General features: G+C 39.4%; 1 protein-coding gene across 1 annotated transcript; it reads left to right on the top strand.

Annotated features, from left to right (window-relative positions):
• The first annotated feature begins 2195 nt into the window (after positions 1 to 2195).
• LOC139444406 (glutamate receptor ionotropic, kainate glr-3-like) lies at positions 2196 to 23196 on the top strand. Its single transcript, XM_071225378.1, has 12 exons — positions 2196 to 2289; positions 7098 to 7235; positions 7699 to 7953; positions 11353 to 11546; positions 11982 to 12152; positions 13352 to 13543; positions 14446 to 14546; positions 16521 to 16608; positions 17534 to 17837; positions 21106 to 21323; positions 22180 to 22445; positions 22971 to 23196. The coding sequence occupies exons 1-12, from the start codon at positions 2196 to 2198 to the stop codon at positions 23194 to 23196; spliced, it is 2247 nt and encodes a 748-aa protein (XP_071081479.1).
• The last annotated feature ends 1466 nt before the right edge of the window (positions 23197 to 24662 follow it).

Raw genomic sequence — 24662 nt, 5'->3', positions numbered from 1 at the left:
TTTGCAAAACAGCTCAAAATCGGAATTGATTGTGTCACTGAATGTCACAACTATAGGTGGGGCTGATGCTTGCTGAACTCCATCAGGTGACAAGTATCTTGACTCTATCTCGTTGACGACTTTAGTAACGCAACGCTGCCATGTCTCCACTGTTACCCGCCTTTCAACATCACGCCATTTAAACGTTGTGTTCAATCGTCCAACGTCGCCTCTCGTGGACGCACAACATCTTCTACTTGTTAGGAGATATACTAATAAGATCTTTTGAAACTCCTTTCAAGTATGTATTAATGTCATGATATGTTTTCCTCGTATTGGCTTCACATTGAGATAAATCATACATTAAAAAAAATCATCTGTTTCACATCAGCGCATCTTGTCAACCACAACGACGCATACTATGCAGCACGTGCAGTACGTGTTTGCGCTGTTCCTCCTAACGTTGTTCCCCCTCCGTCAACTTGTGCATATAACAATATTTTCCAGTGATGGGAATAATAACAAACATCAAATATTGTTGGGTACAGGGTACTCATTGCTATGTGCCCTATTGACATGTAATAGACTATTCCCGATTTTGAGTTATTCTGCAATTCATCGATCTAATGTGGAGCCCTTCGTGTACACATCATGTCGGGACCGCCTCCGTGGCCTCGTGGTTGAGCGTCCGCTCGGAGAGTGGAAGATCCGGGGTTCGATCTCGACCGCGTCATATCAAAAGACGTTAAACAATGGTACTTGTTGTTACCCAGTCTGGCGCTCGGCATAAAGCAGCTTAAGCCAGGACTGGTCAATATACTGTGTCTGAGTTGGGTATTCATGTTCAACTGCGGCATGGAATCTCAGTAGGCTAGCACTATAAATCGGCATTAGTCCGGACGAGTACAAGCAGCCACACACACGCACACACACGTGCATACACGTCGCTATGTAAGTGCAATAATCCTCAAACACAAACTCCATTTCACACCACCTTCTTATTAAAGAGAGAATCAAATTATCGTTTACATATATTGCATTAACGAATTACAAATTGGGAATTAATCCATCCATATGATACGTCCTTTGACTGGCAACCATATGGAGTTCTTGAACAGTATTCCTGTACCAACTGCCCACGTAGCTGTGACATTTATCAAAATGAGACCAATGTCATGTACTCCCAAGGGAGCTGAGAATCACGGTCAAGAGGACACTGATGCATTCATCCGGGTAATAACTCAGCGCTTTGAGCTAGTTTTAGTGTGTGGATTTGGCGCATGATAAATATACACATTATTATAGTATGAAGAAATTTTCGAGAGATACATAGACATTATATAAACATTAGAAAGGGTGATGCTTCATTTTTGTCAAGTGCATACTATCAGGTCTGTTATTTTAAAAGGTTGGGTAGCTAAACCTGTATTTTATTCATAGGCCAAAAGGCCTCATTCAGTCTTCGTCATCGCTATATTTAGCGAAACACGTTCATGCTGAATTAATTGCATTGACTCTGACACAAGCCCTGACGCACGATAGATGGGTGCATCAACACGGACTGACAATGTAATCTTCTGACTGTTTCAGCTACACGGGAGAACAAACAGTTCCAACAGTGACTGCATTCTACAGTGTAGTTTGCATAATATGTGTGAATGGATCCTAGCAACAAAGTCTAAATGCCTAATACAAGACAGGATTGACGTATTCCAGTTTGATCATTTCAAGGTACATGCATAATCCACATGTACATGCTGCGCATTTGCTATTGACATTCACAAGGTATAATTAAGTACCTGTTTGGGGGCTGATACCTGTCATTGATCAGCTCAACACCAATAGGAACATCATTATTTTGTCATAAGAACCTCATTTTCAAAAAAGTCTGTCTTCTCATTTCCCTGGTAAATCAACGGTGGTGAATGCGTCTGTTTGTCTCGCTACGGCTTATACAGAAGCAAGGCGTGAATGTCCAGAATATAGTCCCACAATTGGACACTGAGTATGTCCCGAGAGCCGTTTTCATCATACGCTGAACCCATGTAAGTTCGACAACGACAAATCGATTAAGGCTACAGTGTATGTTATAACGTGCCAATCTACAGTCAAGAAAAAACAAGATCAATTTTATTCTACTCAAATAATTAGACGTCCCGTAGAGCGTGAGAAAGATCAAGCTGTTTGTCCAGGATGATGCAAATTGATAGCAGGACATGTGTGTGATGTCGGCCAAGTGTCTGGTGTACCTTGCACTAACCATCATACTGCAAGGAAACAGATCGGAAACAACCGAGTTGCTTAATGTAGGTAAGTACTTTTTTTATCTTGGGAGATAAACAACATGTATTACAGGAACTGAACAATAGATCAATGCTGATTTTAGTCAATGTACCATCTGTTTTACATTTATTAAAAAGTCGACTGTAAAAGACGTGATTTAAAGGTCATTATTCTCAAATGAAATGATCAAAATACTATTAACAAACTCAGTAATTCAGAAACAAGTACACCATCGCACGCATCAGTGCAATGTTTTACGTGAATTACAGAATTTGCCTTCTGTACTTTAATACAGCTAATGTAGGTGAAATGTTGTTTGATATTCTATGAGACTCAAAGGCTGCACTACAACATTAACGTGTAATTAATTATGCTTGCATTGCAACATAAAATTACACAATATAATGGTGTTCAGGATGTGACAGTAAATAAATATAAATTAACTTTGATTCTACTAAGAAATTGGAAATTACACGATTCTGATTGGTAAATCAGAAGCTATTAAATCACAATAAACCCCCTCTGATTGAAACAGCTGGTTTGACGGCTGCATCACCGCGGAAGCTAATATTCATAGAATAGTACCTTTTGTTCATTCATTGTGATGACATGCATCATCCAAGTCAGCGAGCCTGACCGCACTTCCCGTTAGTTGCCTCTTACGGCAAGCATAGGTTTGCTGAAGACTATTTCTAACCCGGATCTTCACGGGTCTATTTTTGTTATGCGAGAAACGTCTCTTGTGAGCGGGATTAGAATCCGCACAGTCAAAACTAACGAATGTCTTTTACCACGGCGACATATAATATCTATTAACGTCAAGACTAATAGGAAATCCGTCTATAAAGGGAGGTACTTGCATATGTTATCAGTGTGGCACTCTATACATTGAACGCATGTTTAATTTGAAAGGTTTTCGCTGAAAGAACGAATAGATGGACAAACACTATTTTTCTCTTGATCAGACCATTGTTTGCTCATAAAGGCCCATCAGAATGGACAAGTTTTATTTACGTGATTGATAAATGAGAGCAAGTAAGTCAAATGTTAATATCACACTTGCCCAAGGTCATGCATTTTACTATATTACTTGTCAAAAAGCAAGCTGAATTTGTTTCACGCGCGTCATGTCTTGGCGACTCATCGCGCTCTCAGGGCTCGTCAATTTTTTAAGTGATGCAAAAAAACGTTCGTGCCTTGGATTCTTACCATTTCAAGATCTGTTCTTGGCGTTAAAATATATATCCAGTGAGATTTGTTTTAGAATTAGAACAAAATAAACAAATGATAGCTTTAGGAATATTCTTCTCAGAAACTAAAGAGCTGACACTACACGAACAGGCGTTGTACTACAATGTAACTTTTATGACACGGAATAAAACAATCCCATAAAAGTAGAATTTATTCATCTCTATTCTAACTACCGTAGTGTGTTTATCTTGCTAACCGACGCATGTGTCTGTATCGCGTCCCTTATCTGATGATTGTTGGCTGGAATCCGGGTTCAAACTCATCATGCTCCTTATAAATAATTTGTCAGTGGCACACCCCTGTTGATGGGTTTCACCAAGTGGATAGTCTTCAACGCGAATTATTTTGGACGATCCACCCACACAAAGCTGACATGCCCTCATGTCACCAAACTGGCTATTCAATATCAACACTTGTCCAAACTACGGGTATTTTCACATTATGTCTCTGGTATTACACTCACTCACTCTCATGTACTAAGACATGTGGAATGACAATGGGGAACCTACGAAACCATCAAAATTAGAACTAAACAGATCGTTGCGTATTGTTTTCCTAATATTTTTATAAGCACTTCCTGTTACTTGTTTGTTCACGTTAATTACTCAGTTACACTTAATTCAGAATGAATGCTGGAAATCCTTTCTGCGTAACCAATCCGTGTAACCATAGAGGTAAGTGTGTACTGGAACGAGTCCCACTATAGCAACAGTGCTAGTTTACTGAACACAAAACGTTAAATTGTCTAAATCTAAATCGATCCCGATTGTACGGATCCACTCGCGCTCTCTCTGCCTTAAACATGCACTTCACCACCTGCCGTGCACTAAGGGTATATTATTCTTGTGTTTAAAGTAAATATGTTTCATGGGAAACGCATATTCGATGTCGCACTGGCATGAGAAGCATTACATAACAAAGTCACTTGTAATAGACGAAGACACACACATCTATCACTGTTTAATGATACCATACTTTGCACAAAAAGTCACTCATTTTAAACGATTACGCTTTTCATTTTAAAAGGTATTATTTGTGTAATGATGATACTGAAAAATGTAATTACTAACATGGAAGATGGATGATGTGTCCATTTTACTCGGACTTCTAGATTCGTAAAACGAAGACGACACGACATGATGCGTACGTGTTATGGTTTTTTTTTTTATTGATGCTAGGGGTAGGAGACTTTTCATCCTTTCATCTATGAAAGTACGACAATTATATTCCTCCAACGAATGCAACCTATTCACGACCCGGGACCAATGGTGTCACAGTCGTTTGAGGCGTTGCACTAAGCTGGACAGACTTGCGTCCAGGAAGATTCGCCCTGATTTTGTGAATTGTCACCACTATCACCGAGATCGTTGGTTTCACCAAAGTGATAATATTAAATAGTATAGTAAACATGAATATCGTCATGGTTATGTTCTCATCTATCTATGTGTTTCCTGAATAATTATAGTCTTTGTTATATTCTCATCAACATCTGTGTTTCCTGAATAAAGTCTGGGTTATATTCTCATCTAGTTATGTGTTTCCTGAATATAGTCTTGGTTATATTCACATCTATTTATGTGTTTCCTGAATAAAGTCTTGGTTATGTTCTCATCTATTTATGTGTTTCCTGAATACAGTCTTGGTTATATTTCCATCTAGTTATGTGTTTCCTGAATGCAGTCTTAGTTATATTCGCATCTGCTTATGTGTTTCCTGAATACAGGTTTTGCTATATTCTCATCTAGTTATTTGTTTCCTGAATCGTCTTGGTTATATTCCCATCTAGTTATGTGTTTCCTGAATACAGTCTTGGTTATATTCTCATCTGCTTTTGTGTTTCCTGAATACAGTTTTTGCTATTTTCTCATCTAGTTATGTGTTTCCTGAATACAGTCTTGGTTATATTCTCATCTAGTTATGTGTTTCCTGAATACAGTCTTGGTTATATTCTCATCTACTTATGAGTTTCCTGAATAGTCTTGGTTATATTCTTATCTATTTATGTGTTTCCTGAAAACAGTCTTGGTTATATTCTTAACTACCTATTTATTTCATGTTAACTTTTAAAACAGTGTATGCTCATAATGAGTATTGTTCATTTAATTATTTTCTTTACGAATATAGACATATATTTCTTGTTGAAATACAAAACAGGTTTATGTCTTTGTCGTGACTGAGTTATGCAACTTCAGATCATAAGAACATGCATAATCAACTCCATGCCAACGCAGTATCACGTGACCAAACTGACATGCACATCAGTAGGATCGATATTATAAACAAATGATCGTTTAATGCCATGAAACCTGTTTTCAGTTTCCTTCCTGAACAGTGCATGTAACCCTTTTCAAAACATTCACTGATGAGCTCTCAACGGTTGTAAATCGGAGTTTACTGCACACTGTACAAGCACTTATACTGTACAGAAACAAGTCAACCTGCGTTTCATTGTATGAGTGAGAAGCGTGTCACCTTGCAAGCTTGGTTTGTGACAAGCATCGAGTCATGTTGACATTGTTATAACATTATCAGGTAAACAGGAAGTTTAAAAGACTTCTACAATAAACGAGGGGTATAAGAGCCATTGTATTGATTGAATTGATTATTGTACACGTTCAAACAAATGTTAACACGTATCTTCGCAAGTATCAAGTATCAAATACTCATGTGGTAGCCAGGTCATCAGCTACATTCGGTCGCGGCGACTCAGAAAGGTCAAAAGATATATTAAAGGTTTAAATGCAATAGTTTTTCTTTTAATGATAAGTGTCCTACGAGAGAAAAGTGCTTACACATGTCACCTTAACTCATTGAGTAGCCCTGCGGGAGTTCTGCGGATTTCAATAAAGACCTTTGCGAAGCGTGCATTTCTAACCGAGGTTGAACAAGTGCTTTCATATTGTGAGAGCACCTATTGGATAATTTGTATTTGGTTTTTGAATGTTTCGAGTGAAATACCATTTCCACGTTCACATCTCAGCCATAAAGTTAAATATAGTTGGGACGTTGCACCTTACAAATCTTGAAAAGTGTTATTTGTACATTCGTATTTGACTAGATTATTTTGTTACAATGTTTTTCCTGACTCATTCAACAGACACTGTCTTTCATCGTGCCTCGACGATATGCACATGTCTTTCTTGTCCTGGACTGTTATTTACAGACAGGTAATGCTAAAGGTTAGCTCAGTACGTCCTATAAATCCTGCCACTTACCTCTTACACTGGGACATATTAAGCAGTTCATATTGCATACATACATACATATTCCGTGGCATTGTATTGGCTAACCAAGCAATTTACTATCCGCTTATGTTTCAATAAAGCGATTTTGTAAGTCACGCCTACCAGCTGACTACTTCTTCGTGGATGGCTGACAATAAAGTCGGCGGGGCTGGTTTTGCATTATTGCGCCGAAGATTTTTTTATTGGTGTCTACTATTCTTTGTGTTAATGATACCAAATGCAGTCTATGAACTTATTGTTGGTGTCCTTTTATACGTTAATAACAGTGCGTGTATATATAGTCAATTCTTAAATTTCAGCAGAGGAATCAGATAATGTACAACCTGTGTCCTGTTTCAGTTCTACTTGAGAGTCAGAACGAGCCTGGCACCAATGTCCAATGCCTGGAATCCGCACTTTTCACATGGACATGCCAGGCATGGAAGATTGTATCTACCGAAATCGACGTCAGACATCCGTTTTCGTTGGTTTCCACGCGTATGTTTTCAAGTTCATACATAAAAAGAGAATGTTAGATTAACGCAATGCTTAGGGTATGTAATATCTTATATACTGCCATATATATATACACGTCAACGCTAGAAGCAAATACATAAAGTGTGCAGATGTGGGTTTTTAGTGTCTCATATGTCGTCGAATCGAACCAGTATGTTTCCTTTGATATGTCAAAGTACATTTGAGATGAATTCGTATGCAATTTTAGTGCAACCACATGCTATTCATTTAAATATTATTTAATATAAAAAATGATTTAAAAACAAGCAACTTCTAACTGCCAAGACCAAAATTACTTTTGTTGCGAAAGATTGGACGAAAGAGTTGCTCATGACACAAAAAAAGTAAAGATTAAGCTGATAAGCATGAAACATATTTTGGGGGAACTTGTGTAATATGGTATAAAGGTGGGCTACATCAATTATTTGATCACAACTACTTTCAGAGGTGTCATCAATGATGGAGAGGGCCTATGCCATCCTCACGCCATCATTCATGTGCAGCTTCCTGCATTATCAGATGCGGCATTTCTCACTGACCACAGACGTTGTGTGCTTTGACGTAGACACTAATGGGACAACAGGAGAAGCTTGTGATATTACCTTCCATCTTCCAGAAACATACATCTACACCGTCCTGAAGCCACTTCTCATCAAGCTCAACTGGGATTCGCTTATCATCCTCAGTGATGAAGAACACGGTAAGGACACATAGCCTATGGTGAACACATAGCTCCATATTATACTCAGTTTCTAGTGTGCGGAATTTCATTACATATTGGAAGGCTAAATATTGCCGTGGATATTTCAGGTAAGAACAGGACCCACTTGCACAAAGCAATCTTATCTCTAACATGATCGTAGCTCCCATACTTTAACATAGGCTTACACTAGTCTTTGCGCAACGATCACTTTGTGCAAGTGGGTCCTGTTCTTAGCCGCAATATCCTTGGTACCATTATGCCGATTCTAAGAGGCGACATAATTTGCTCGGATTGTCATATTCGATGACGTGGTTGATAGGATGTCGTCGCATCCATAAGGTATCGATCAATTGTCATAACATCAATTACACGCCGCCATCAAACTGCTGTAATATTTCTGAATTCGGCATTAAATAAACAAACATTATTTCTATTAAATGGCGTGCAGCCCAGGTAACAAAGCGTTGGATCGCCACGCCGAAGATCCGGAATCGATTCTTAACATGGTACAGTGTGTGAAACCTATCCCGTCGTGAATTAGCTAAAGTTACGTTAAATCATACTTAATAAATGTTGCAATACACCAGACGTGGCTTACCTGAACCATGCATTTCTGAGCTTAACTACGAAGGATGTAAATTACGCTCTTAACATGTTGCATGTGCATATATTTAGTACAATACGTTCAATGATTACAGACAGTATTTGAAACAAATGCAATGTACATAACCTGGCAGTATATTTCTGCAGATATCAAAGTGACTTGGTATTTTCTGTTGATGAAAATGGACATCACAACCGTGCTATCATCAAGTCTCTCAAAGTGCTCCACTGCGGACAGTGTGTTAACTATATTGAACCAAATTAAAAACTTCACAATCCTAAAAGTTTTACATTTTGACCAGTTATCATTGTGGGCCCTTATTGTGTATTTAAACAGTAATGGCCACGTATTGTCTTCAGATAACACCCGTTTTTGTGCAGGTGAATCAATCAAAATCTTGTGCACAGCACTATAGTGGCAAAAGTGATTTTCACGTGCAACTGGTCACGTGGCCATGATACCGTACGTGTTTTCAGCCATACCTGTTAGCAGTCATTAACAAAATAAGAAAAACACAAAAACGTCAATTGTGGGCACAGCGAAACTTACGAGGGACTCAGAGAAATTGGAATCAAGTCGACTTCATTGATGAATCCCGATTTAATCTTCCATTTGCTGATGGTAGGGCGAGGGTGTGGAGGCGCCGTCATGAACGTTACGCCCAGTGTTGTGTACAGAAAGTTGACAGATTTCGAGGCGGAAGTGTCATGGTGTGGGGTGCTTTCTGTGGCAATGCACGTTCCAGGCTTCTTGTCATTCGTGGCAACCTAAACGCTGCTGCTTACCGCGACCAGGTACTGGCACCAGAACTTTTGCCTTTTATGGCAGCACATGGCCCCGGTTTGATCTTCCAATACGACACTGCCAGACCCCACACAGCAATTTTGACAAGGAATTTCCTTCGAACACGTCTGGGATGCTCTTGGCAGAAGTCTGCGCACTCTCCAGAACCAACCACAGAATTTGCAAGATCTTGGCACCATTTTGCAGCAACAATGGCGCCGTCTTCCTAATCATGTGTTCACAAGCATCACAAGGTCCATTCGGAGGCGTTGTATATCATGTATGGGATTACTTTTAAAAAAAGTTTTTAATTTGACTCAGTATATAAGGAATGGTACTCTTTTCTTTGCCACTGTTTAGAAGTGGGAAGCAGAATTCGAGAGTTGACAGAATTGACTCGAAGATGATCCAAGATCAGAAACACTCCAACTGTCACCATGATGGAAATGTTGATAAAATACATGATATGATTATGGATGGTGGACGACTCACCACACGTCACAGAGCCAATACAGTAGGCCTCTCTTTCGTCGTTTTGAAGCAGGCCAAAATGATTTTGTTGACCATTGACAATATCACTATGAGCCAGAGACTAAACATCTGTCCAAGCAGTTGAAACATATTGCGCCTCGTCTTCCGAGGAAGGCAAAGTCTGTTCAGCTGACAAGGTGATGGCTTCACATTTCTGGGATTACAAACGAATCCTTTTAGTAGACTACCTCGCGATATCATAGACAATGAAAACTGAAAGTCGTGAAAAACTCACTGAACGGGCGTTCAAGCAGGCCAATGCACTTGCCCGTATGCCCGTTGTCGCTGTGGCTGCAATGCAAGACTGTGGCTTTGACCTCATTGAACATCCTCTGTATTCACCAGATTTCGCACCGTCAGATTTCCACCTCTTTCCAAAGAAGACGAGTGTCTGGCAAGCAATATGCAAATTTATGATGAAGACGTCCTTTCAGTTGTGGGGAACGTTTTACTCAACCATGAGTATAACCTTCTTCCCAATTGGATCCAGGCGCTCAAGTTTCGTAAGAAGAAGTGTGCAGACCTCGGAGAGGATTATAAACAACAAAAAACTCAATCCATCAAAGGGATCCATCATAGTTAGGCTCAGAACATTTCAGCTACCCCTCGTATGTTGCTATTGAATTATAGTAAGTGAGTGAGTATACACGCCGCTCTGCCAAATCAGCTGGAATTTCGTGGCTCGATCTTAGCACCGTCAGTGGGTATAACGAGTTACGTCCTTTCTATTCCCCTCCTACATATCTATCAGATTCCATCACTCATATCAATTGCATTTGCTTCAAATAAAATGGCGGCGCCCAAAAAAGACGACCCGAGCGATAATCAAGTTCTATATTGTAATAAAAAGGGTCTTACCCCGCAAAGTGCACCCAAATCACCTTGGTTAAGAACACGAACAAAATTGGAAAATATCAGTTGACGCCCAGTTTTGCAAATCCTGCAATCGCCCGAAATCTGCACGACATTCGTCGTGTTGTTTACGAACCGCGTGTCGATTTCGTTTCACAATGCAAAGATACGTTTGTCGACTTCGAAATTCCAGTCGAGTTCGGCAATGGTGGAAACTTGACTTGTATAGTCAGTTAATTAACCTCATTGCTCCTGGAAGATGGCCAGATGAAGGAGGAGACACCATGTATAGACTTCACAGTATGTACCCATGTAGGTTATCGATGTGACGAGCCACCGCGTTCACTACTATGCTAACCCACTGCCAATACTAAATATTAACTGCGGAATATAAAGTTTGTCAAGATTGCAGTAAACTGCAGCTTAGGAAACTATTGTGAATTCTTCTCATTTCCCCCCGTTTTCTATTTAGACTATATGTATTTAATTTGAAATTATATATATCACGAGTGCGTTACCTCTAATTTAATTGAACTAGACACTATAAATAACACCTCCTCTTATTGAATATTTGATCACGCAGTTGTTTACTAATGTCATTGGACAAACATCATGTTTCACTGCAGAGATGGCATCGAAAATAATATTGGATGAGTCATGGGCCGTCGGTGTGAAGACATTGGTGTTCATCATCCCAAGCAACGCCACTGACGAACAGCTTCTGCACCTGATGTTAAAATCAACAAGCATTGATCCCACCGCTGCCTGGAACTTTCTTATCTTGTGTAATACGTTATGTCTTCAACGAATTCTTAAGCAGGTTAATTTCTGGTTCTCTACTATTTCCATATAGCTCAAATTTTATATCGTTTACACATCCGATTGTCGACAGTTTCATTGATATTTAGCACGTTTCATTTCTCTGGTGATGTTACGATATTACTAACTATCTTTTTCTCTCAAAATGTCCTCTCAGCCTGTCTCTATGAACACCCTGTAACATGTTGGTGGCAACGCTTATGCAGGGTTTCTTCATTGTTAAGAATTTAATAAATCAATGATTAAAACGTTAAATGCATGAAAGATGAATAACTAAAATTGAAATTCCGACAATCTAGATCACTAGCTGTCATTATGAGTTATTATGCGCAGATATCCATTAAACAATAATACCTATGAAACATGTCGCTCAACTTACGTAGTGATATGGGGAATGCGGTTGTAAATGCAGCGTTATTAACCTTATTTTTTACAGGTCAATAGATTTGACAACTGGATGCAGAAGACAACTGATTTCCGGTCATCATCATACTGGCTCATGTTGCTGCCGAAGGAAGATATGTTCATGGTTGAAGCAGTGGGAGGCTGGGTTGACAACATTGCCGTAATATCCGCGCCAACTCCCATCGCAGGCTGCCTGTTTGAGGTACCATCTGGAGGAATGAATCGATATGATTGCCAATCATCTGCTTTTGTGATTGTGACCTTATGAGCTATATTATGAGAGAGGTGTGGGTTTAGAGGGTGTATTATGACATGTTAAAACATGATGAAATTGATTTTGAATTATTCTTGATATTGTTTCTTATTTCTAAGATATCGTAACTGAGATACAAATTTGATACCCATAAGACTTTGCAGGTTGTAATTCATATAATCTTATCATATTATATAAATACTTCATATCGACACATTGAATGTTTTATTACTCATTATAGCTAATGGATAGAATTATCATTAAACCGCCCGCATGTTATCAATGAGCGGGCCACTGTAACTTGATGATGCCCTCATATTGCTTGACGACGGGCCATTATTACGCCCGTTGTTAGGTGACGTCATAGGATAGAGAAAGATGACGTTACGTTCAATAGGCTTCTGCAAATGATAATGCCCCGAAAAATAGCGTTACCCTTTTAGCAAAGTTTATTTGTATCTAATTGTCAATCAACAGCGTGTTTTGACATTATCGGTGCAAGATGAGATTTCATAATTGCATATATTTTCTTTAACCTCGTCCCGTTTTACAATCCCTAAATAAGGCTTATATTAGCGAAGATACCGAGCGTTGAACAAGGACCAATAGCAAACATGGCTGTCAGCTTGAAAAATTCAAATGAATCAAAATAGAAAATAGAAGGATGTGTTTCTGAACACGTCATTAACGCGACACAGTGCACAAACTTACATGAACCAGTATGGCAGAAGGTCTCCGTTGTTGCGGTATGATACACACTTACCATGTAAAGAGAAGTCTGTGTACGCAGAATGAAGGATAATAAACAAAGAAATAGAGCCATCATCAGACGCGCAGGTATTGGATGGGGTAGGAAGCCTTAATCAAAACATTACTCTCTCTCTCTCTCTCTCACACACACACACACACACACACACACACACGCACACACACACACACACAAAGAAAAGAAGAAGAAAAAGAAAAAGAAATGCAGATCTGATCTTGCACCTTTAATGATTTCACAATTGAGACGTTTTCTTTAAGTGTTGGAAACATAACAACCTGTGTATACATGTTTATTGGTGACAAGGGTGATTCAGACAATACAGAAATGGTTGAGTTATGTGAAAAATGCCATCATAACCTTGCTTGCATTGTTCGTTTAGGCATATAAAGGCTCGTCTGAGTGTTGGTCTGGGGAAATCCACTCGTTGATGTACCGGGGATCAGTGAGGAACCTAGACGTTGTCTGTCAGTACAACAGAGGTGACATCAAACTATGCTCCTCGAAATCACAGATATTTCCTAATTACAATCAAGGATTTAACGGGAGGCCATTCATTGTGGCTACAAATGTGGTAAATGTTACGTGTTTACTTCATTTTAACAAGAATTTTACTCGAAAAGGAATTGCAACGAGCCGTCACACATGTCAATGTATTTTTCAAGCATCAAAGAACTTTATGAAAACCAAAGCAAATGATAAATGTTTTCGCTGGAATTGTAGAGAGAACTATCGTTGTTCTTCTTCTTTCTGCTCAGTGTTGTTTTCGGTTTTGATTTTGTTACAGGCTGTATATTTTAATTAATATTAAAGAGGAATTATTGTTATATATCAATAACATTTCACAAAGGAGTTCTTCCTTCGCCGAAAAAGCTTTCAAAAACGAGTAATTTTTCTAAGAAAGATGGAGTAATAATAATTTAAAAATATAAAGTCTGTTGAAAAGAAGGCATTTAATAAGGCAACAAAAAATCAAGTATTTGTACAAATAATGAGATGAGGGCAAAACACTTTAAGTTACTAAACCCGAAAAACTCTGGGTCGCACTTACGGACACGACATATCTATGATAGACTGATATCTTAGAATTGTGAATATCTATTGATTGAAGTATCTATTTTATATATGTATATTTTCAAAATAATATCATGTTGACGATTCGGAATAATTGGTCCCCAACCGTTTCACATTTGGTAATTTATTTTTTGGTCTAACGTATACATATTTGCGTTTATTATTTGACCTAGATGCATTCGTTTGTTAAAAAAGTAGCCCATCAAAATTTCATAGCAAAAAATTATTTCATTCAAAGTGCAAACAAACTCAAGGTATTTTTCTTGTCAGAGAATACGAATATCCCTTAGGCAATGGCGATTTTAATTGGAACCAATTATTTTTTGTGGTTTATTCTCACAATAGATTTTCATTCAAATGGTAACCTGCAGCTATAAATCAATGTTCTTATTTAACAACTAGTGGTATCCGTTCGTGATGAAGCAAGGGAATAATCAGACATCTACATATGAGGGCTTTTGCATCGATCTTCTTTTCGAAATGGCTGGAGCACTCAATTTCACGTAAGCAGATCTCACAATTGTATATTATTATTTATTCCATTTTTGTACAGGTATAGTCTGATGTCTTAAAAATGGAATTCGACAGTGACATGAAAGGAACGTATTGTCGGTGTCAGAATACATTGTATATGTATACAGGTTTCGGTGTCCGGACTTTCCGGATTTCGCTGCAAAAGATGGCAGTCGTAAATATACTCTTTAAAAAAAGTAGGGGAGCCTGAAAATTCATGTTGATACCAGGTATTAAAACAAAGGAAAGTGTTGACGACAAACATCATATGCAAAAACGTTTATGTCTGTCAAACAAAACACCAAAACACATCCTATAGCTAATACGTTCAAAGTGTCACAGACTGTGATTAGCAGACTTTTGAACAGGTAAAAACAAACCCAAATGTTTTGACGATTGACCCTGTTGGGGCCGTCCATGGCTCAAAAGGCGAAACGAACTGCTGCAAACTTTCATCAGGCTACTGGAGTACGAGTTACTAGTCAGACGATTAGTAATCGCCTTCATGCAGCTCATCTCCATGCTTGACATGTTCTCAGATGTAAAGCGTTTCAATTTGTACTTCCTTGATAGGAGTGGCCATGTCGGGCGGCGTCGAAATCACCTTCCAGCCAATCCTATCTCCCTTCAAGATCGCTAGGGGGCACGGGTGGCCCAGTCGTCTAAGGCACCGCGATTCCCTGTGCAGAGTTGCGTCCCTTGGGCACGCCAGAAACCTATGATTTTGGGTTCGAACCCCGGTTTGCCCCGATTATGTTTCTAGGTTTGTCATCACCATACCCGTGCTCGTGGGGCTTTCCTCCACATTAAGCTGACACGCCACAATGTAACTGGAATATTGTTAAAAGCGACGTTAAACCCAACCCACTCACTCACTCAAGATCGCTGGCGGTCATAAGATCTACTGTCATACTTCACTACCGGTTGCAGCATATTCTTAATTATTATTACAACTATTATTAGAAACTAATATCTCTTACAATTTGGGAAAGTTTGAGTTATTTCTGAATATCTCCTACTTGTTTTAAAGAGTATACTTGTACATGGATCTTGAAACAACCATACTTCGGGTTACTCTTAACATAAACATAGGTCACAATTTCCATGATGTCTGTGACAGGCGACTAACGGGATCGGGTGGTCGGGCTCACTGACTTGGTTGATGCATGTCATCGTATCCCAATTACATGGATCGATGACATGTATCAACCAAGTCAGTGAGCCCGACCACCCGATCCCAATTGCATGGATCGAGGCCCGTGAAGATCCGGGGTAGAATAGGTCTTCAGCAACCCATGCTTGCCGTAACAAGCGACTATAATGCTTGTCGTATGAGGCGACTAACGGAATCGGGTGGTCAGGCTCGCTGACATGGATGATGCATGTCTTCAATCCCAATTGTGTTGATCGATGCTCATGCTATTCATCACTGTATTGTCTGGTCCAAGAGCATTGCTCCTAACTGTCTTGAACTATAATACTAGTACATATTACCATCGAGAATATCACATGAGAACATAACACAAAACTACACTAAAATATCACTCTTCCCAAGTGGAAAGCACCCCATTGCAAGAAAGTTCCTTGAGTCTTAGTCAGCATTTGAAAGGTTTCCATTTTTGAAGAGTGTATCTTTACTTGGTACTTTTGATTAAATTGGAAACTAATTTTAGTTTGCAAATCGTCCTGTGATATGTTAGTGTAGTTTTCGGTAATGTTTTCATGTGATGTTCTCGATGGTAATATGTATTGGTATTATATATAATTGACACATTTCCTACCGTGAATAGCTGTAAACTTGCTGATGCTACGCTGGACAATATTTACCCACAGACACCATACAACACCCACAGTAATGGCAACTACACAAACATTCCCGATATTGTGAAACGCATATTACCAAATTTAAGCTTGTTGTAATACATGCTAATAAATGTGACAATATATGGTCCAATTAACTTCAGGTATAAACTGATAGAACCACCTGATGGAGAATGGGGCACCAATACCAATGGCCAATACAGTGGATTAATTGGTCAGCTGCAGAGAAAGGTGAATATTATGTTTGTACTTTAAGCTTAGGTTCAAGGGTAGTTTTCCTGTATGCCCTTTAAGGGTTCCGGGGCACTAGTGTGATTTGTTGGAACCATACATATTACACCGGAGAAGGAATGATCAAATGACATTTGGGTATGAATAATAATAGGAATATGATGGATAGTAATAGATCTAGAGGAAAAGCATTTCTTCGTTGCTTCTGTGGCCTCGTTGAGTGATGATGCCATAGCACTACCGCAGACGTTTTGACCGATCCTGACATTTTTATTGGTTTGTATCCTCAAGGCCTGATCAGAACTTTTGATATAACATGCAGATCACTTCAACTAAAAGGGTTGGCATCGCGATAGCTTTGAATAACGACCATTTAATATTGTGGAGGGAGTTGGAAGCGGGAGAACTAGATGGATGTCCTTAAAATACTGTTTTGTGAAATAAATTGGCTTGGTTCATCTTCTCACAGAAAATAAATGCGTGTTTTCAAGCAGAAAAAAATACCCGGTCTCAATACTGGTCATTGTTCATATGTTCACTTACTGCTTTGTCTGAAGCGATTATTAACAGTCTGTTTTGAAACTTGAATATTGCTGCCTGAAGCGTAAAAGAACATTTAAAACAACATCTCCTCACTCACACATTCGTCCAGCATGGCTGGTGGATTGAGAGCGTGTTTCCCTTGACGCGATTTCTCTCTATTGGCATTGACCGTACTTTTATAAATATAATAAAAGAATAAACTTGCGTGTCACTGTAGGAGATTGCTCGTAGTATCAACTACTGGTTTGCCTGGGGCAGGTTCCATTATGTACACGCCGACGTGAAATAGTTGGAAAAAAATAATGCTGACTGCGGCGTTAACAACAAGCAAACAATGAATGATCAGTTACAATAGCAATAAACTTGTGTTGTTTCGCTGCAGGATGTCGACATGGTGGTGGCCCCCATTTCAATGTCACACGACAGGGAAAAGGTCATGGATTCCACATACCCTTTCTATAACGACGTTGGCACTGGCGTCTATCGCATCCCTGACTCAAGCGTTAAAGAATGGTTGATTCTGTCGCTTCCCTTCAGTTGGGTGGTCCATGTATTTATAGCATGTGCTTTCGTATTCTCCGTGGGGCTGGTGCATTTCTTACACAGGTGCCAGAAGGATGAAGTAGAAGGATCAATAGACTTTTCAGCAGATGCTCTTCGTGTGTTCGGTATATTTCTCCGACAAGGTAAGTTTTAATATTTTATGACACCGATTGTTTTGATACTTTGGAAATAATCTGTGATGCAGTCTGGGCAGATGTTAAGTCAAAATGGTTATCTACTTAAAGGATGACTAGGTTGTCACAATATTTGAGTACACTGATTGCGTGTCATCCTTTCCGACTGCGTTAATAGTTACACCAGGCTCTCCACCGCCCCGCCCAGCTAGCGACTATGTCCCATTTTGACTATTCCCGTTTTATGTACTCAAAAATACGCAAAAAAATGTTCAGCCCTTAATTTGGTAATGACCCAGGCCACTCAGCTTCATTCACTAATAAAGTCATATGTTCTATTAATGACTTTATAGTTAGTTCAAAAGTTAGATAGGCTTTTATATAAGCAACATACAAGAGGAAGTATGCATAGATTACCCTTGAAGTCGAACCACGAAACGGATACACGTTCATCAGACCCGTGATGATCCGGGGTGAAATAGGTCTTCAGCAACCCGTGCATGACGTAAGAGGCGACGAACGGGATCCGGTGGACAGGCTCACTGATTTGGTTGATGCATGTCATCGTATCCCAATTGCATGGATAAAATCTCATGAATTATGTAAATCACTGGATTGTCTGGTCCGGACTCGATTACTTACAGAATATGGCCGAGTGCAGCGTTAAACAACAAACAAACAAACATCATCATGACATTGGTCGTAGGACGACCATTCAGTTCCTGAGTAGGGCACACCTCCTTCTTAAACTCTTCTACGAACTAAATCAGTTCACATAAAAACAGAAATCCTGAAAACTGACCACCATGTATATTTATTATTCAGTTTTAAATTCATATGCAGTATAATGTTTTCATATTAAATCGCAGAGCTAAATGAAATACTGCTTAACACATATGACTGTGCCTGCTTTGTGAATAAAAAATGTATGTATCTGAAATATATATGTATATATGTGTAAGATTGGATGAAAAGTGAATGAAATGATTATGGAAATATACCATACACGTGAAAGGATGCAATTTAATGCCACCATAAGATAAACATGTGAAATGCATGTTTGCATACAAGATAACTGAACGTAAGATCAGCTAATGAAATGAATAAATGCCTGCATATTACTGTTTTGCCATTTCCCATTTTGACTACTCAGACACCGAAAATCTATAAAGTGTAAGACTTCTTCAGATGTACATAGTTTGTTGTTTAACGCCGCACTCAGCTATATGACGGCGGTCTGTTAAGAATCGAGTCTGGACCAGACAATCTAGTGATTGAAATCATGAGCATCGATCAACGCAATTGGGAACGATGACATGTATCAACCAATCCCGTTAATCGCCTTTTACGGCAAGTAGGGGTTGCTGAAGACCTATTCTTCCCCGGAACCTTCACGGGTCAGATGTACGGGGGTGATAGGTAGTATCAGCGGTCACTGAGCCATGAAGAATATATTTATTTAAGCAGAAACTCACAATGAAAACTAGGCAAACCGAAAAGACACCCACAAGTATTCCTGATCAAGACTTGTTTATTTAAAGGCCGTCGTTATATAGATCGAATATTGCTTCGGCTATACCCATTCCATGGTAGGACAGCATATTTAGCTCCAATGTACCCTGAGCCCACAGTCGTGTAGGAAAAGGCTTGACATCTACAGGAAAATGTAGTCTAAATATCTGTGTACTATTTTTCTGGGACCTGTCTACGTCACGACACTCAGATGCAATATGCAGTATTTCCTTCCCATGGTCATAAGAAATCACTGCTAAAACAGAGTCGAGTGCACGATTCCGACTGTATCATGAATGTGTATTTATGAATCGCTATTAAATAAGTGTTCGCGAACAGGTGATTGTGTCCTGCCCCACCCGCATAAACACATGCAAAGGCAAGTCACCGTAAACCGAAACTTAAATAAATTATTTAAATTTATTTAAAAAAGAGTTGCTTTTCAGTCGAGATTTGTGTTTGAAATTGGATAGAATAAGTCTCAAAAGAAGAAAGCTTTATTCGTTTGTCATGAAGCACAACGCCAAAATAATGAGCTAAACCTAATATAAAAAAATAAAGTATCCAAAGATTGCTTGAAATTCCATTGCGTTATAATGTTAACCAATCATAAGAACCTACAATGTACTTACATGGAATTGACAACTCATCGAGTCTTATTGAGTTCCAAATGATATTAACAACCTCTGATGATTTGATGGTCGCATATTTTCGAGGTATACATTCCTAGTAGTAAAGTCACTTTTTTCTCAGTCATAGGTGGTGGGAACTTTCAAAATTTATAATAATATAAACAAATGTATGTTATAAAACTGAAGTGCTGGAGTTTCAACAATATTCTAAGAATGTGTTGCAATTCATTTTGGCAGAACTGACATTGAATTGCAATTTTTAGGAACAAGTGAAATCACCCAATTCGACGTCATATACGCGACATCATGGTGGTTTCATCAGTCTGTAGTTTCACTTTCTTGAGGGGTGTCCACATAACGTTTGCCTGCGAAGTACCGGTCATATATATGAGAGTTAAAAACGCAATGCGTGTCTACACATGCAGTGATATACGTTTTTTTAAAGGCTATTTTCGGTAAGTCTTCCTCACCTTTACAAACTACTATATTCTGATGGGTCAAATCACAATATGCACCTCTGAGTGAAACAGATGATTTGATATTATCGCGGAGGCTAATATTTCTGTTAAAGAATACGTCCTTCTTTCTCAATCAATGAGGCATTTTGAAATAATTATACGTACAATTATAGGCTAAAACTGCAGCGTTGTGGTTACTACAATATTCAAAGTAAGTGTAATAATAAGAGTTCCGGCAGGAAAAAGATACACTTGTGTGAGCATGAAATTAATCACCTTGCTATGTATGACTGTGACGTCATATCATTTGTTACTTCATAACAGTGAAGTGCGGTGTAGAACTAAACCTTGCAAGACTCGCTTCATTTTCAGGTGAACAATTGACTAGCCTTCGCTTAAGTTTGTGACGAGTGCCACCGGCGGGGAAGGATAGGTTCATCTTTTCGCGAACACCTGGTGTCATCACTGTTTGATGGTGATGCCCATGATATGGTCGAAATCGCCCTATCGTCCAATTTCGTAAATGTCCCGTTAATGTTGTCTTATGGAGGAGCTGTTCACATATTATCCTCGCTAACGGTAAAGCGTTCTCGTCTAATTTGATTACAAATAGAATATGGTATCAAAGAAACATTACAGATATCAAATATAATGTAAATGTATTATCATTTGCAGGTTTAAATATCAAACTACGATCCTCTTCGACTGCCATATTTGTGGGCTTACTTTGTCTGTTCGCGACCATCATCTCCGCTGTCTACTCTGGTAATCTCATCGCCTTCCTCACAGTCGCTAAGGAGACAAAGCCGTTCAACACCATCCCGGAAGTAGCCGACCAGACGGATTACACGTGGGGGATACACGGAGGGACGCTGTGGGTGAACGTGTTCCAGGTGCGCTATCACAGACACGTTCATCACTGGGAGAAGCCCTTGGGGTGTCATTAGACCGTTCAGGCAATATTCCCAAACAATTAGGGCTTGGCGACCTATGCACATCGGAAAAAGAACAAACTGTGGATAACGCATGCCATTATCTCGTAAAAGTTGACATATAGTACAAAACATTGTTCTGTGTGATCACTAGCTGTCCAATCAGAGGTTCAAATATGTCATAGGGTCTGAATGATTACCTCTGTTTTATGTAGATAAGATCTCCTCCAGGAAACGTTTGAAACTTATTATCATCATTACAATACCCGTACATAAAGGTTTGAGGTCGCGCAACATCAGGCACATATATATGGCTGAGTGAGTGAGGTGGGTTTAACGCCGCTTTTACTGCATTACAGTCATATCGCGACGTGTCAGCTTAATGTGGGAGGAAAGCCCGAAGTGACGTTTACCTCTTCGGTGAAACCCACGAGCACGGGTATGGTGCTGACAAACCTAGAAACATAATCGGGGCGAACCGGGATTCGAACCCACAATCATAGGTTTCTGGTGTGCCCAAGGGACGCAATTCTGCACAGCGAATCGCGGCGCCTTAGACCACTGGGCCGACCGTGCCAAGCGCCCCCCTCCCCATGAATATGATAAATGAATATTTAATAAGTGTAAACATAATAACATATTTTCATTTCAAATTTGTTTATGAATGCATAGGGACATACATCTTATTATCAAAGTTTCTTCGAGAAGCTGATTAAGTTTGAAAGGAAGTTGAAATTGTTTAATTGGTTTGCATGAATAGAACATTTTTTTCTGAAATAATGAACAAAACTGTTGTACCAAACCCCTATATTTACAGAGCTCAACGAATCCCTCATTTATGAAAATTTGGGATAGTATTCTGAAATCCAACCTATCAGATCCCGGTGTTCTGCATATCTCAGCGGACTACCACAAGGCGCGGATGGAAGCAGGCGGCTACGTCTTCTTCACAGAGTCGGACATTGGAAGTATATGGGCCACACAAAACTGCGACGTCAGGTTGCTCAAAGACTATTTCTACAGGATCCAATACGCCATTGGACTACCCCAGAATTCGCCTTATGGAGAATTGGTGTCTGATATGTAAGTTTAACTCGGCTTAGCGGATGACATTTCAACATATGTACTGGTTATTATACCGTAATCAAAACTGTCACACCAGACACGGTGTCTGCATGCATGTTTCACATTTTCACTCTGAATAATTTGACACACGATAACCCGGGCCCTGTTTATCGAGATTTCGGACCCCAAACAAGGGCACCTTGCCTTACCGACCATTACTGTAAGTTAGAGTAGAAGAAGCTCTACTCAAATACAAATCACTCCGAACCATTTATTCTTTTATCCGGTAATTTATTTATCTTGTCGATTTCTCAAAGAAATACAGATTGTATACAATGTATATAACAACGACATTTTGATTGTTGACCAATTGCAAACTGAATCGAATCAGTGATAAATACAGTTAATTTCATTCATATGTCGTGTCTGAACCTATTAAAGAATCCATGTGTGATAAAGTATTAACCGTTAATGAATAGTGTATCATCTGTCGTGTTCCAGAATTTCCCCCGAAATATGTTGTAAATGTATGTCTATTTCTAGAGTTCTCAAGTTCCATGAAAGCGGCTTGATGGGTGCATGGAAGCAAAAATGGTGGCCTAAGGGCAGTAACTGCTCTTTCACTCAAGTCGTCCACAAGCCAATAGAGATATCTCAACTGCAGAGTGCCTTCTATGTGTTGTTAGTTGGGATATCACTTGCCTTTACTACTATGTGCCTTGAATGCATGGTCCGCATTATCCGACTGCAAAGAGAAGACTCAAAGTAATGCCTTCCTCGTTATCGAATTCCTATAGTTACATATCGACTTATATTTGTATAGATTGATTATTGTATTTGAACATGTCTTGTCTATTAAAATGGCGAGGTGCCAATTACCATCGTTTGTAGTTTCTTCCGTCCATATCTGGAGCATCAAGCTTTTAAAGCAACTTATGCACGGGTAAAAAGTCGTCTAGGGGGAGTTAACAATTGCGTTCCTATGGCTTCCAGGGACCCTTTATCATAGGTTCGTAACGGTTCCTTAGACCTGCATCACGTTGGTCTGCACGTCAAGCTGACACGCCGTGATATTACAGTTACTGAAATATTGTTCAAATCGTTATAAAATTCATTTAAAGTCGTGGATGCCAAGAAAACGAATGGTGTTGCTGGAACAGCTCTGCCGTTTTCTATTGATATTCTTGGGAATGAAGGAATGTTGTCTAACGTTGTAGTCAGCAGAATTTCTGCCATTTCACGGTGACCTGTACAAAGTCTAATCAAGTCTGGACCAGGTAAACCAGTGACTGATAGATGAGCAACGGATCACGATGACGCGCAGCAGCTAAGACACCATCCTTACCTTAATTATGTCGCCATTCACGACAAACAAATTGTGGTTCTACCCCGGGGTCCCCACGGGTCTTTTAGGTCCTGACTTTATTGAACACTCGAATTCCATTCTCAGCTCATTCTAGGGAGTATGCAACCCAAGCTGCCTTATGAGGTGCCTGGAGGCATATTCCGAACAAAGGGGACACCACATGTGCTTCGTGTGTTTCTGTCTGCAGCAAGGCAGAAGTCCTAGAAACTCTCTGAAGTCGAGCTTGCCGAACACGGTCAGCTATTAACCAACCAACCAAGTAAAATCCAGAAGGAAGCGTTAGGTGTTAACATTCTCTGACTACACAGTGTCCTTTAATATGATACAACCTTCCCCGTCGATCACAAATAATCCTGTAAGAAAGTGCTTCCTTTCGTCAGCTACAAATAGTACAGCAAGAGAGTACTACCTTCCTTCAACCACAAATAGTCCTGTGAAAACGTACTACGTCCCTTTAGAAAGTACTATAGTCTTTCAACTACAAATAGTCCTGTAAGAAAGTGCTATCTCCCTTCAACAACAAAAAGCCTACTAAGAAAGTACCGTGAACCACAACAAGTCGAGTAAGTAAGTACTACCTTCCTTCAACCACAAACAAATCGTCTTTGAAGAATTAGCTCTTTTAGAAAGTGCCACGTTCCGTTATCCACAAAGAGTCCTGTAAGAAAGTACTACCTTCCTTAAATCACAAAGAATACTGTAAGAAAGTAATACCTGAAGTTCCTTAAATCACAAAGAATACTGTAAGAAAGTAATACCTTCCTTCAACCACAAAGTCCTTTTAGACAGTGCTACTTTCCTTCAACCACAGTCATGTAAGAAAGTACCAAATTCCTTCAACTACAAACAATTCTGTAAGAGAGTGATTT

Source organism: Haliotis cracherodii, unplaced genomic scaffold (assembly GCF_022045235.1).
Source record: "Haliotis cracherodii isolate W230 unplaced genomic scaffold, xgHalCrac1.p SCAF_5, whole genome shotgun sequence".
NCBI lineage: Eukaryota > Metazoa > Mollusca > Gastropoda > Lepetellida > Haliotidae > Haliotis > Haliotis cracherodii.
Note: the sequence above shows the minus strand (reverse complement) of the source record. Positions and strands in the feature narration are given on the sequence as shown.

Bases quoted from the DNA above. Each gene is read 5' to 3' on its own strand.
- LOC139444406 (XM_071225378.1), top strand. From the start codon at position 2,196: ATGTGTGTGATGTCGGCCAAGTGTCTGGTGTACCTTGCACTAACCATC. The intron at 7,236-7,698 runs GTATGTTTTCAA...AACTACTTTCAG, and splicing joins GTTTTCGTTGGTTTCCACGC to AGGTGTCATCAATGATGGAG. The intron at 14,547-16,520 runs GTAAGCAGATCT...AATTAACTTCAG, and splicing joins GCTGGAGCACTCAATTTCAC to GTATAAACTGATAGAACCAC.